Source organism: Colletotrichum jinshuiense, chromosome 15 (assembly GCF_051148585.1).
Source record: "Colletotrichum jinshuiense chromosome 15, complete sequence".
Lineage (NCBI taxonomy): Eukaryota > Fungi > Ascomycota > Sordariomycetes > Glomerellales > Glomerellaceae > Colletotrichum > Colletotrichum jinshuiense.
The window spans coordinates 207,674-221,512 of NC_139308.1; the positions used below are offsets into that span (position 1 = coordinate 207,674).

General features: G+C 51.4%; 2 protein-coding genes across 2 annotated transcripts; both read right to left on the reverse strand.

Annotated features, from left to right (window-relative positions):
- Nucleotides 1-220: 220 nt before the first annotated feature.
- Nucleotides 221-910, reverse strand: EsH8_XV_000024 (uncharacterized protein; the record flags this gene model as incomplete). Its single annotated transcript, XM_083274065.1, has 3 exons — nucleotides 221-486; nucleotides 547-835; nucleotides 887-910. The coding sequence occupies 3 exons, from the start codon at nucleotides 908-910 to the stop codon at nucleotides 221-223; spliced, it is 579 nt and encodes a 192-aa protein (XP_083120597.1).
- Nucleotides 911-3,895: 2,985 nt separating this feature from the next.
- On the reverse strand, nucleotides 3,896-4,753 carry EsH8_XV_000025 (uncharacterized protein; the record flags this gene model as incomplete). The annotated part of the gene is made up of 2 exons (XM_083274066.1): nucleotides 3,896-4,499; nucleotides 4,569-4,753. The coding sequence occupies 2 exons, from the start codon at nucleotides 4,751-4,753 to the stop codon at nucleotides 3,896-3,898; spliced, it is 789 nt and encodes a 262-aa protein (XP_083120598.1).
- Nucleotides 4,754-13,839: the final 9,086 nt, after the last annotated feature.

Here is a 13,839-nt window from a genome sequence, read left to right on the forward strand (position 1 = left end):
ATATATTTGCTGAGGGAGAGGCACTCCAGGAACTCATGGGGAAAGCGAAACGGACGACTATCAAATAACTCTATTAATTAACGAACGGATACGAATGCTCATGCAGCAAATCACTTTTGGTATCCCGACGCGGTATCACTTACCATTCATCAAGGTCGGGTCAAAAAATAGATATAACTACACTTACGGCCACCTGACGGAGGAGCAAATCCAGGAAAGCTCATCTCCCCCCTGCAACTTCATCTGATTTCGTCGGGCAACCGCCAACCGCCGTGTAATTCATCCGTTCAAGACGCCTCCGTCGAGTATGTATCGCCGAGCTGCCGCACGAAATCTTCTGCGACCTGCGGCAGCTCGCCTCGACGCGAGCGGCCTCGTTGTCAGAGCATGCTCTCGACTCCAGCTGCACCAGACGCAGGTCAGTCACGCGGACGTGCAGCGAAGTGAGCTGCCTGTTCTTCAGTCTCAGAGACGTCCCCCAGGCATCTAGCGTGCCCGATGTTAAATGGCCATGCTGGCAGAGTTGCGAGCTTGCCGCCTGCAAACCTCGCAGCTGTTGCGCCGCCTCGCTTAGCTCTTGCACGTCTGCCACCAATGCCTCGGTCGACGCCTTCAACACCCTCAATGCCCTAGACGCGCTGGATGCCTCTGTGGACGGCGTCTCTGCGAACACTGTTATGTCTTCATCTTCGGTGTCCCAGCATCGATTGCTCTTCTGCTTCTTCTTCCTCTTCTTCTCATCATCCTTCTCCATCTCCTCGCGCCGTTCTCGAGTCTTTTGTGCATCTAACCTTGTCGACTCCACTGCCAGCGAGTGGTCGCCGGACACGACGGCCTTTTGAAACACGGCAGCCGTGCCGCACAACTAACTGACAACCTCACCTACGCACTCGCACCGTACGGCGGTCATGACTTCCAACGACAGCTCGTTTGCTTCCACCGCTTTGTTAACAGCCTCGCCGAGCACCCTGGCCTGGTTTTACACCATCTTCCATAACGGCGAGCGCATGCGTCTCGGGCATCCTGTTATTAACGACCAAATCCAACCTAAAAAGGTCCAGATGCCGCCCAAAACACCCATCGGTATCCGGTAGGACCACCAACTGTCTGTACAGCCATCATTGCCGCCGCCGCCACCACCACAACCACCATCTCCACCAATACCACTATTAGCTAATGTTGATGTTGATGCTGATGTCGATACTCTTGCCGAACCCGCCAGATGTTGCTGTATTTCCTTAAGCAGTGTTGACCTCTCTCCAGAGTTGCTGCTGGAGCTGATGGGTTACTAGATCATCATTCTTGGTTCCAGTTGCCCGAGCCGTCTCCATCTTCATCTCAGGCCGAGCCCACTGCTCGACCTATGACGCCAAAGACAGAACGAACTCGGACGTGTTGTCTCTATCACTAGAGCCTCCCAGACTCAGCACCTCACCCAGGACCTACAACGCTTTTCGCTTTTTCGCCGCATGCCTTGAGAGATGCTAGAGAGGTACCGCATGTTGCGGAGGCTGTCGTCCGCAGATGGCAGTAGGGCAGGTAGTACTAGCGACAATGCCGTCGCTGCTGTTGTCGTTGTTGTACCCGCCACCATCGTTTTCACGGCTTTGCTCGTCGCAACATTTAGGGAGCCGTGATCTTGGAGACCCCATGGTAGGAACGGTCGAGTCCATCAAACCGCCTGAACGAGAACCCGGGCGAATATCAGGGCGAGTATTAGCCGGAACAACAGGAGCCACAGCATCTGCCAGAGGGCATGGACCGCCTTGTCGAATGTCTGCTGGCCCAGGCGGCCGGTGCGTTGCCAAAAGTTTGGTTCGGAGTCTGTCGGTTCCTGTCTCATCTTGGGGGCATCGCGGATTCCCTCCGGCTCGGGCTCCTTCCCACCTTTCTTCCCGGTGTATACAAGCCGCGACTGTGACCGCTGTGTCGGCGATGTTGCTCTTGGATCGCTTGTCGCTGGCCGCGCCGTGGTAGTATGCTGACAGGCGCCGTCATTGACAAATGCTTGCTGAGCGTGGGACTTTGCTGGGCCTGGCGTACATGACTCTGCGCGACACGGCCTGGCAGACGCTGTCGACGGCTCGATAACAAGCAGATGTGTCAATTCGTTATTAGAAGATAACTCGGATGGAGCGCTGTATGTCGGCGCACGCCGCACAGCCGCTCTCTCGGCCCTCCTTCGTACTCTTTCCTGTGCCCTGAAAATCTGGCTCATCAAAAGAGCTTCTTCTGGAGTGGTCTGGAGCCCAAAATATGTCGCCCATACTCCAGCTCGGATCGTTTGATACTCACTGTTGTTGGCTATGTTACCTCTCGTCTTAGTTGATGTCAGTAAAAGATTCATTGCTTGGCCTAGTGCTAGTGAGGTGAAGGAGGGCTTCTGAGCTGCGTAGGGAGAGAGAGAGAGAGAGAGAGCGAAGAGAAAGGCGCCGCACATCAGAGCACGCGGCTCATGGACGTGGGAATCCTGCGGTTACACATTGCCAGCTGCTTAAAGTCAATGTTAAGGATGGGATTGCCAGCAGGTCAAGAATTGAGACAGGGACAAGCACGAGGAGCCAAGGCGGACAAACGGTTCGTGTGCTGGCCCACGCAACGGTCAAAACGAAGCCACCATGTTTCACACACAAACAACAGTTCTTTATAAAACGGAAACTATAATTGATAGAAAAAGAAGGTGCCAGGTCGACAGACGGGCGTGAGACCAGAATATTAAGAAATTATATCTTTCTAACAGTCTCGCCCCCTTTCCAGATAGACACCAACATGCAAGGAGCTCACTAGCATTATGAGACAGCAAAGTATAGGGGGAAGAGGGAGAGGGAGTTTGGCAAACTCACCCCCCCATTTCCAAAAAGGCGGCCCCTGGCTGAGATGCACCGGCGTCCCGTCTTCTCACGCAGCCCGTGGTAGACGACCCCCCTTAGAGAGCTTGAGTCCTGCCCCTCCTCCTCTCCCATTCTTTGTCTCCAATCTTCCATGCACCGTATGCTAGGCGCGGTTCCTGGAGGGTCAAAGGGAAAGAGAGGGGGTGGGAAGTCGGGGAGGGCATGAGATTCGCTCGCGCCAAGCTGGGTTTATCCGCCCGGCTACTTGTTGAGCCGACTTGACACCAGCGGCCGTGCTAGCCTACCCAATATCCAGGTTGAGGAACCAAACTTTATACCGCGCCTCAAAGGCCCCAATGTCCCACCTCGGCACAAAATGACCCAGCCATCCTGACCAAGGCCCCTAACTGAGGTGTCTGCTCAAAGTAACATGGAGACAAACCATGCCGTAGCTCTTCTCTCGAGCCATGGTTACACAAGGTTTTGACGGATCTTTCTTCCTCATGGAGAATGCAATTCGGGTACTAGGCACAAACTCAAGAGGGATGTTGCCCGATGGTAGCAATGACTCTTACAAGTCCTCATGATTGCATGTCGGCATACATGGCTGGGCAACACAATACGCGCCGGCATAGCCGATTCGGACTTTGGATGCATTCTGGGCCGCTTTACTGGTAGAACGCGGTCATGAGTGTGGCGCAACCCAGGGCTACAGACCACAGGCAACAAGACCCAGGCTGTAACAAGGCGAGCAGCCGCTGCGTAAGTAGTAACGGCGTAGGTCAGGCGACGATGCCGTCGACTAGTGAAGAAATGGTATGGAGAAGGGGGGCAGGGATCTTGCTCGGCAGATATATATGCGTTTTCTCCCTAAGAAGCACGCAGCAATCAAACCTAGCGAACCAATCATGTCTCGTTGCCTGGCCAGCTCAAGATGTTGTTTCCGTTGTAGTGGTGCGAGCTGTACGCCAAGTCTAGGCAGTTGACCATAGAAAAGCTGTGCTCCCTCTGATCTCCCTCCTCCATCTTGTCCCGGGTTCGGCCGTCCGAGATTCCCCATGATCCTACTCCTGGCCCCGTGTTGTCTTGCTCTCAAAACCAAGTCCGTCTTCAAGAATCCCCAATTGACAACGGTACTCCAAAGCAAAGAGGTCCTCCTTAAGCTTGACGTCAGGGACGGGTGCAACCTGCTCGCCTGGCATGAGGAAAGGCAATCCCTCAGCCAAAGAGCGGCCGGTTGGGTGCGCAGGGGCGATCCAAGATGCGGCTACCAGAGAAGCCTCCTCAAGCGCCGACACGTCGCCGCCAGTATCCGCTATGTAGCGGACGTAGACAGCGTCGATCGTAATGGTGGGGAACATTGCATCGGTGCCCGCCGCAACGGTCACGCGTAGGGGGTGCCTGGCGGCCAGCGCTGTGCAGCTCGTCAATGTGGGCTTTGAGCTTGCCAACGAGAATGCATGCAAGTGAGCAGTGCCCGCAGAGACATGGCCAAGGTTGCAGGCGCGCGGGATGATTAACGCATCCCTTATCTTGACCGGCAGCGCCGCGCCATCCCGGATGGCGTCTTCAAATCCAGCTTCCCAACTATCACCCGACGACGGCTGCTGCGGACCGAGAGGAGAGGCGATTCTGAAAAGGCCCGAAAGCCACCACGGAGTCAATAAGCTGGTCGACAAGCTGGTGATGGAGATAGTAGCGGTGGAGGTGGCGGCGGGAGCGTCGTGGGACTGATACTACAAGGCGTTGCCAAGACCTTGTCGGTCGAGCTGCGCGAGCAGCTCATCGAGCGCAACGGAAAGCTCGAGAGTGTGCCGCGTCAGGGCCAGGAGGATGCTCTCGTTGTCAAGCCTGGGTTCCTGGACATCATCCGCCTCGTTGTAAGGGTGCTGGTTATTGGGGAAGAGCGGCTTCCCGTCCATGTCGATCACTAAGTGACCGAGTACCTTTCGTCGCCAGTTCGACCGCGCCAAGGCCCAGCGCAAGAGATGCGACTGGATTTTAGCGGCATTAGAGCTGTTATAGCTAGAGTCGAACAATTAGGCCAGGGCCGGGTCGCAAGCGTAGTAGGCAATCTCATCGTGTAGGGAAGGGGGAGGGGCAGACCAAAGGTCCGCAAGGGATGTGGGTGACCTGATCGGCTCGACTTTAGAGGCAAGCTGGCTGTCCCGGGTGTGCCGTCGCCCTGATTCCGTGTTTGTTGTTTGTTGTTTAGCGGGTTTGGTGTTTGCTGTTGTTAGCTGGGTTTCTGTTCGGTGATTACCAAGTAGTTTTGTTTGGTATGGTAGTTTGGGAACCCAAGCCCGTTCGTCAGCAAATAGAAGAAAGCTTGCCGGCGACAAGACGAGCATTCCTAGTGTTGGAATCACAGGGTATCTGTTGTATACAACAGGACTGCCCGTATGGGCTGGAGCTCGCCGAATATCAATATGGTATATTCGGAAGCTGTAAATCGGTATGTAGAAGGGAAAGTAGAAGGTTGGCAGCGGCAGCAGCGGAAGTGTAGATATAGCTGTTGTTGCAACTATACACCATCCACTTGGTTGTCTACCAAGGCTGGCGTCAACCGAGAGGTCAACTCGTCTAGTCCTTTCGGAATCGTTGCGGCCACGCACTACTCAACAGTCATCGGCAACAGCATTCACTGCTGCTGCCCCTCGACCCTCGACCGTGGGCCTTGTCTCCTTTTCCAACCAAAAGCTGCCGCACTTCTTGTCTAACGACCTCGGAGTAATCCATCTTCAGTTCAGACCTTGGCCGTCCGTTCGTTGCCATCGTTCTCCGATCCCCTCCGATGAGATGTTTATGCCACGATTGCCAACCGCTTGTCATGGCTTCCGCACAAGCTGCAGGCTTCGCCTCCAATTGCTCGTCGATTGACAAGGAAGCGATGGCTTTTGAGTAATCCTTTTAGTGAGGGCTGTAAGACTCTTGAAAGACCCTGCCCCTGCTGAGAGACGCTCGTTGACCGAGGTTTAACGATCACCGTCAACACCACTCGAAAATGACACAGCCGAGGGGTTCTGAATCGTAGCGTCGGCACGGGCTTCGGTCATTGAACCCGCTCATTCTTTGCATCGGGGCGGGAGACGGAAAAAAAAGGCGATTCGGAGGGGAGAGGGGCCGGAATATTTGGTGCTTGGGCATTTATATTCCAAATTCTATCCTCACTGTGGCCACCAATCCGCCGCTGCTTCAACGACTGGAGCGCACTCACTCTCGTCCCTGTCAGACTCGAAATGTCCCTAGACCTCCTTTTTTTAACTTTCTTTTTCTTTCCCGCAGCTCGAAGGGCGCATTTGACTTTTCGAACAATCTTGTATTCAATCGTCTCGCTCTGTAGAGATTCCAAGGCTCGGTTGATCCCGTTAGAACAGGGTGAAGGAGATGGTGACAGAGAAGCGCTATGTATTGGCACACGTCTTGCTATCACCTCTAGTGTACTTTGTAGGCTCTCACCGAGGTAAGCGCCATCCGCCCGACCTGAGTACCTATTCTTCGCTGTCATAATCAGGCCGGCCGATGAATGATGGAACAAACCGGGAAGAACGTCGTGTCGGACACACGGCGGATACACGTCGGACACAAACCATGTCTCCCATGCACAATTGCTTGCAGTCGAACGGCACCCGCTGACCTTGGACAACTCTCTGAGATGAGGTGTACATGCTCGGCGGTGCACCTTAATACGCATGCAAATTATTTGGGTTGATGTCACAAATCTCCACCGAAAAGCCAGGGCAGAAACATGGAAGCATCCACTTCTACCTTGCCATAGTCGGGGGTGTAGGTAAGCTGGTTGAAATAATACTATATTTTTTCTAAGCAGGCGCATTTAAAGCATCAAATATCTAGCATTAGCCCTTAAAGTTGTTGTGAAAGATGATGCAGGCTTTGCATCGGATACACCGGCGAGAGATCGCAACTCGATATCCCGCGCCAAAGAGTCAGAGTTATCGAAGGTAGAACAAATGATTTGGCGGCAAGAATTTGCAGTAAATCTTTTGAGACCAGCAACATCGATGGAATAGATCATGATGAAAGTTAAAACGCCAACAGTACCCACGGTGCGGGCTTCCGGGTGCCCCAATCAGTTCATGTTGTCGACCAAGGCAGAAGCAGATGAAAACTGAATTACAGGGGATGCAAGATTCTGAATTGATATATCAGGACTTGCGTTAGATTAAATATCTGCCCTGAATAACGTTGATGGTCAAGAAATAAATAAGGTGAGGGTAGGTCCTAATGTATTAGTTGCATTCAGTTGCAGCCCAAGGCGAGTTTTGAATACCGCGAATCGGCTCATCCACTTGTACGCAACACTGGACCCCGACCAAAAATCCGCGATAGCCGCTCTCGCTATTGCAACCTGCTTCAATTCAACTCATGTAACTTCTCCAGGACGAACAAACAGTATATACATTTATTCGTATAGCCTTGGGGTGACATCGCATTTGTCGCGGGTCTCTGACAGTCGCCTTCTCTGCGGGTTGGCTCTAAACTCAAGCTTAACCGTGATTCGCCTCTACTCCGGGTTAAGGACAAAAAAGAACAAGGAGAAGGAATTAATGAGTTGCATTGTTTGACAATTTCGCGTCACGGTGATACAACGGTGCCCTGCTGGCTTGACTTGAATCCGAAACCGCGTCGCGCAGGCGAAAGGTTCCATCGGCCACAGGAAAGGCCGATTCATACCACTACATAGGGCTTCAAGGTAAGGAATAGGTTAGTAGAGAAAAAAATTCCAATCTTTCCTAACAAGTCCCTTTTTTGGGCGTAGTAGCAAAACAAGCAAGTCGCCCTCGGCAAACATAGCCATGGAGTCCGTGCGATTAACGAACTTCCGGCAAAGCTCAGACCTGCTTTTGACACTTTCTGTGCTATAGAGGGTTAGGGTTAGGGTAATACTACGTCATCCTCTATTATTGTCTTGTGAAGCCAATTTCATCGAGAAAAACTGATATTAGGTTTGCCATCCCCAGAATCGTTGCTAATTAGAAGCACTTGCATGGATGAGAGCTGGATAAGTAGATGGATAGAAGTATTGGAAGTCAACTACTTCATGGCTGACCTATACGAGAACAAAGCAAACATCCTTTCGCCCGAAAGGTATATTGAGGAGTGGGAATGCCTGATTCAAGACATCGTATCGGCCATTACCACTCTTGGTCATTGGGACGAAGAGAAGGAGGGATCCCTGTACACTGGCACTGCATTGGCAAGGTTGGCGTGCTTTTATTATGCGGTTGTGCTAGCGTTGTTTGGCGGAAGATAGCATGACACAGTCAGCTTGAAACTCTGCCATCAGACCAAGAGCCGTAGCCTAAGGAGAAAAGTTGTCCTCTACAAATCTAATTAAAAGCGTGGGAATCATCCGCGGCAGACAGGGAGCCATCCGTCGTGAAATATCACACCCTGCTCCAAGATATACAGTCGAAAGACTCATGATAGTCGGTATTTCTGTTCAAGATCCCTCTTTATTAACTTCTCATACTCATGTGTGGTAGTCAAATTCGAGGCTAGGCGATGTCTACCAACAAGAGTGTTGTCAGTATGCAATATTGTTATATTTTGAGCTTCACAACAAACCTGCCAGTGATTGAAAGGTGATGGTATGACGAAGGAGAGGGCCAGTCGGATTCATCGGTGATTTGGTACCTGTCACTATACAGAAACGTTACCAAATCTAATCTCTTGCAACTGATTTGGCTGCCAAGCATGATCAGTGAGAGCCAGTATGACGCTCGCTTTTCGAAGAGTCAACGAGAACGCCATTATCAAGAAGTACCTCCAAACAGCAGGTCAACTTGACGGTCCCCCATGATTATCTTGCCCTTTGCCTCAACCTTTGCTTCAAGCGCTAACCCGTCACAGTGACCACCGAATCCAACCGAGCAGGCGCCCCGCTCGCCAACCCCCGATTATCACTACCGCTGGTACAAGAACAAATCGAGACAAAAGCAAAGCTAGTATGACATATAATTAGGATGAATGTGAGGAACATATCGAAAACAAGGCGAAGGAGGAAGAGGAAGGAGAGGATGATGTGGTGGAGGAAGGGGCTTACAGAACCGAGAATAGAGCCGACCGGCAAAGAGCGCACAAGGTCATTCTCAAGTATATCAAGGCCAGCGAGAGCATGCTCCAGGCAGACCTGAAAATGCCCCTGCCCCTGTATAGAGCGGCCAACGGATCGCGGCGGGTCGAACTGCTTCTGAATAGCTCGGAATGACGAGACTGGGGTGATCAAAAACTTTAGTCGCCGTCGGGGCGTCAAGACCAAGGCGACGGACAAGGGCAAGGCTGCAGGCAACCCCAAAATCAAGGTCAAGGGCAAAAACATTACAAAGAAGAAGACTATCAAGGCCAAAGTCAATATGAAGGTGTAGGAGAGGGCGAAGGCTAGAGATGGCAGCAAGGCGTCACTAATTAACTTCCTTGACTCTTGGCTCATAAAACTGAAGACAAGAAAGTGAGTTCTATACTTAGGCAAACACTTCATTAGCTACTTGTTAGTATCAATTATGAGGTCACAATAGCACTGTACTTTAAGAAAACATCCACGAAATAGAAAACCCGACCCCCCCTGGCTTATTTTCGCATGCATGTACCTGCTGTATTCTTCCGTCTTCTTTGACACCGTCATGGCTCCCGTTTCTCCCCTGCGATTTCAGCAGCTCTAAGCGGGCGAATCTGTAACTCCGCCGCCATCGTTCGCCATGTCGGACTTTGAAACCGCTCCTGCTGTCGAAGTTGACAATGCCGTCGGTGCTGTTAGTGACTAGTACTTGGCTATGATGAGGGCGGCTGAGCGGACTTCGGAGTCTTCGACCCCCCCTCTTGCTCGGACTGTCAGCAACAGCAGCAGCAGCAGCAGTAACAACCGCTCCGCCACGGAAACCAATGCCGAAAGGAGCAGACACCAATACTTCAAGACGAGCAGCCAGTGCTGCAAGAGCATCAAAGCCAGAGAGCCTGACAACCTCAATCCCCTCGAACCCGTAGTAAGTTATTGCCGCAGCCCCATTCAATCTCTTCAAATACCAGGCCGGATAGATGAAAGTTATAGGTTGTTCTCAGAACTCACCAAGGCCTGCCTACGTTTTTGATGCCTTGAATACCACCAAGACTATTACCACTCCTACAGCCTTTAAGGTAGGTATGTTGCACGAACTGTAATATGACATGGCTACTACAACAAATTCTGTTCTCATCGGTGCCAAGTTCCTCGACTACAGGTTCAAGGAAAGCCGTCGGCCACCTAAAAGATCTCTACATTAGTCATGGCCGGGACGATGGGATTCTCTCAACCTCACTACTACAGATACCGGGAGGGATGACGGCGAGAAAGATAGGGATGTAGGAGACTTTGGGCAATTGAGAGCGAGCGGTGACTGGTGGCGTGTTAGACTAATACGCAGCCGCCTACTTACAGTAGATTTCGCAGCCTGCATGAAAGAGGATACAGGTTGCATCATCGAAAAAGTTTTACATTCGGCGCTAACCAAGACTAAGTTGTATTAGTTTTTCTCGTTAGAGGTTGGAGAGTAAGTAGTTTTGTTTGCACCCTGTCACCCAAAGACTTGACTGCCTCCCCTCGCTATTCTTATCCCAGTGTTTGCTCTACGACATGTGCTTAGTGGCCCCTAAAATAGATTCGGTTTATACTTGCAGGCAGTGGCACAACCAGAAATTAGACACCAGGCGCATGACAGAGAGTTACACGAAGCCCTTGAATTCGTCACGTGTTTGCTTCCTGGGACTCGGGATTAGCCATCTTGCAAAATAGCTAATCAGTTATACACGAAAAACCTCAAGTCCGCACGTCTCTTCTGCGTTTTACCCACGCCAATGCCATGGAGCGATGGATATCTAGTCGATATGAGGCTCTAGACCTGAGGCGCAGCTGCAGTGCCCGCTTCACCGCATCCCCCCGAGAGCACCAACTCCGGGAAGAGGGCGTCAAAGACAGGTCAGCAAGGAGAGGGCCATTAATACGACGCAGCCAAGGTTAAAAGACGGCAGGTTGACGTACGTTAACTCAAGGCTAGGCAGGTGGGAGATGTGAAGGATTCTGAAACTCATTCTTGATACAAACGTGAGGCATTTCATAGAAGGACCTGCGTCGGTGGCGTAGGGATGGATTCTGGCGTTGTACTAACAGATCCGAGAGAGACAGCAATACAGATATATATTTGTTGGTGTCCAGTATTACTTTAAGAATGAAATGCCCAGACGCCATCGGACCACTCCTCGTCAACCTTGTCTCACGCATTAACAGGTACCTCTAATCACGGAACCCCGTCATTAACCGTACGTCAACTCAGTCTCCTCCGACGTCAAGCATGCCCCGAGACTGTCGAAGCTGTTGTCAATCAACTTGGACTTGAAAATATCCACATCCCCTTCTCGTAGAAAGCTTATGGTTGCCGAGAGTCACACGTCTCCCATGACAACCGTCGCTTCAGATGAACAGATGGAGACGTTCTCTGCGCATGTTTCTTAGCCTAAGCTGGGGCAGATGGGAGCAACATGCTACGAGCAATGCATGCAGGCGGTCGCCGCTCTCACAGTCAGGAGGCAGTGAGCCACTGCGACATCAATCGAGAGAAGTGCGGGCGGCCAACAATTCACGCTCCACCTGAAAAGCAAACAGTAGATGAATAGCAGAATCAGTCTGATACTGGATGATCCAGAGGGGACGGTAGAACAGGACAGCGTCGATCTCATGAGGGCTTCCCACGGATCCTTCAGTGCGACCGATTTGATTGAAGCCGAAATAGTGAAATAAGCACTCTGGTAAATACACGTATTTTTTTGCCATCTCTTTTCTCTTATCCTTGTCATCATCATCATCCTGAAAATGACAGAGGGAAACAACCCAAATATTCTTTACTACTGCCCTCGAAGCCGTGTGAAGGGCACCGGTGATTGCTTCAGGAAGCTTTGATTGGCAAGTCTCGCTTGTGCCGCGTGGATCTGGAAAGAATGGTTTCGTGTCCTTGGTCGCAGCCTCAACAAAAAACGAGTGTGCTGCCCCGACCGTACAAGCTATCAGATTCCCAGATTATTGACAATTCTAGTTCGCTTAGTGGGGAAGCTTCAACAAGTCACACAGGCGGCAACCAAGAAGAGACCCCCTTAGCCACATCCGAGGTGGTTTGCCAGGCATTCTTCCACCTACTTTCGTGCTCTCTTGGAGGTTTCGGGACACCCAGAGTCTATCAGAACAGCGCATCGTCTTACAAGCCTGCTCGCTACGTCGTCTGTGACATGCTCTTAATAAGCCCCTTTTCTCGATCGATGGCAAGGTAGCCAGCCACTCGCCTTGCGTGGTGTACAAATACAGTTCTGGCTCAACAACTTTTCCACAGTCGGGATGCTAGTAGAGAGCTTACACTCCAATGTGGTCGTCAAGTGCGGGCCAGGCGTAACATATCTATACTGAATTCGACGGCGTGGAGTCTCTTCCGACGGTGGAGAACTTGTTCCTTGCTTTCTGTTGGACATCCATGAAAGGCTCCTGTTTACTTGACCTTTGCGCATAGCGTTTGCCCCAAGAGAAATCTCCGCAGAAAATGCAGCTTGATCTGGCCTCTTGCTCAACTTGTTCTCGAGTTCGGTACATGCGTACTCGATTCCTCTCATACCATGTACGCTGTTGAACATCTTGGCTGGTAAATTCGATCGATATGGCCGACAAAACAAGTCTGAAAGCACCTTGCAGAGCTGCAGACGAGGGAAATCTGCTGAGGCCGACATGTTCCGGAACGTGGAGGCTACTGTGAGATGTTGACATGATGGCGTGGTGGTTCTGTGTGCAAAGCAAGAGACAAGTTATTAAACTAAGATGACGGGTGGATGTAGAATGTAACGTTCAAGATGCGAAATGGTGGGTTCTGCTGCTTGGCCAAGTCACCATCAGAGTAGTCATCATGACGGGGCAACGATCAAACAGTTGTAGCGCGTCTAGCACGCTCCTCGGTACTTCCAAACATACCAGAGCGTTTATGCGGCGAATTTTGGGAAATATCTTCTGGGCACCAGAGTGAAGCATACGATCGAAACCAGTTCCAAATCCGAATATCAGGCACGTTTGAACATCACGCTCTGGGAAAGAAATATTTATGGGTGGGTGGGCGAAGACGAGGCGACTGCGAGTTCATGTGACATTTGTCATATCAGCAGCCGATCCGGGGCAGAGGAATCTCAAGGCGACGCTTTGGCCAACAAGTTTTCACAAGACGGCAGCATGGGTTGGGCTGGAGATGAATCAATGTCAACCTTGCATGCCGACTTCGAATAGCTGGGGTGGGTAGCCAATTGAATTTATATATAGCTGGATTGGAGAATCGGGGGGGAGGTGTTCGTGGCTATTCGGGAGGTCAAGACTCTTGCAATGGCTAATTCCACCAAATCATGAGGCCGTCGACCATTCCGGGGTTGGGGATGTTGGCTCCCCGTCCTCGTTGAAATTGCCCGTGAAATTGTAATCAATGTCGGCGCCGAAATCTGCTTCGCCTCCATGTTGGCCATGTCATTGCAAAGCACTAGAATTTCTGGTAGAGGACTGGGCTTGAAAGGATCATGATCTTTCACTGCGGCGAGATGTGATTTCGTGGTGAGAGGGTGAAGGTGGCAGATGGATGCGGATGAAATCCAAGTTGGGTGAGACATAAGGAGGAAGTAAGGTGCCTGTCAGCTAGGTGGGTCCCGTCCCGGGCCGCCGGTGACATTCCCGGCCCCATTCTGCCGAGCCGTATGAAGGCGCACCGTGTCGCATCATCAAGAGCCGGGATTCGGCACAGAAAGTCAGCGATTGACTTGTTAATAATAATATACGAGCGTGCGTGTTCAAAATTCAAACACTCTAGCAGTGACTTCATGCATTCATCGCCAGATTGTTGGATGCATGTATGCCGCAAATGTACATGTTTTGGGTACCTAAAAGTTGTGACTTTCTCAAACCCCATTTGAATCGGGATGTGACTAGGGAGGGACAAGTTTG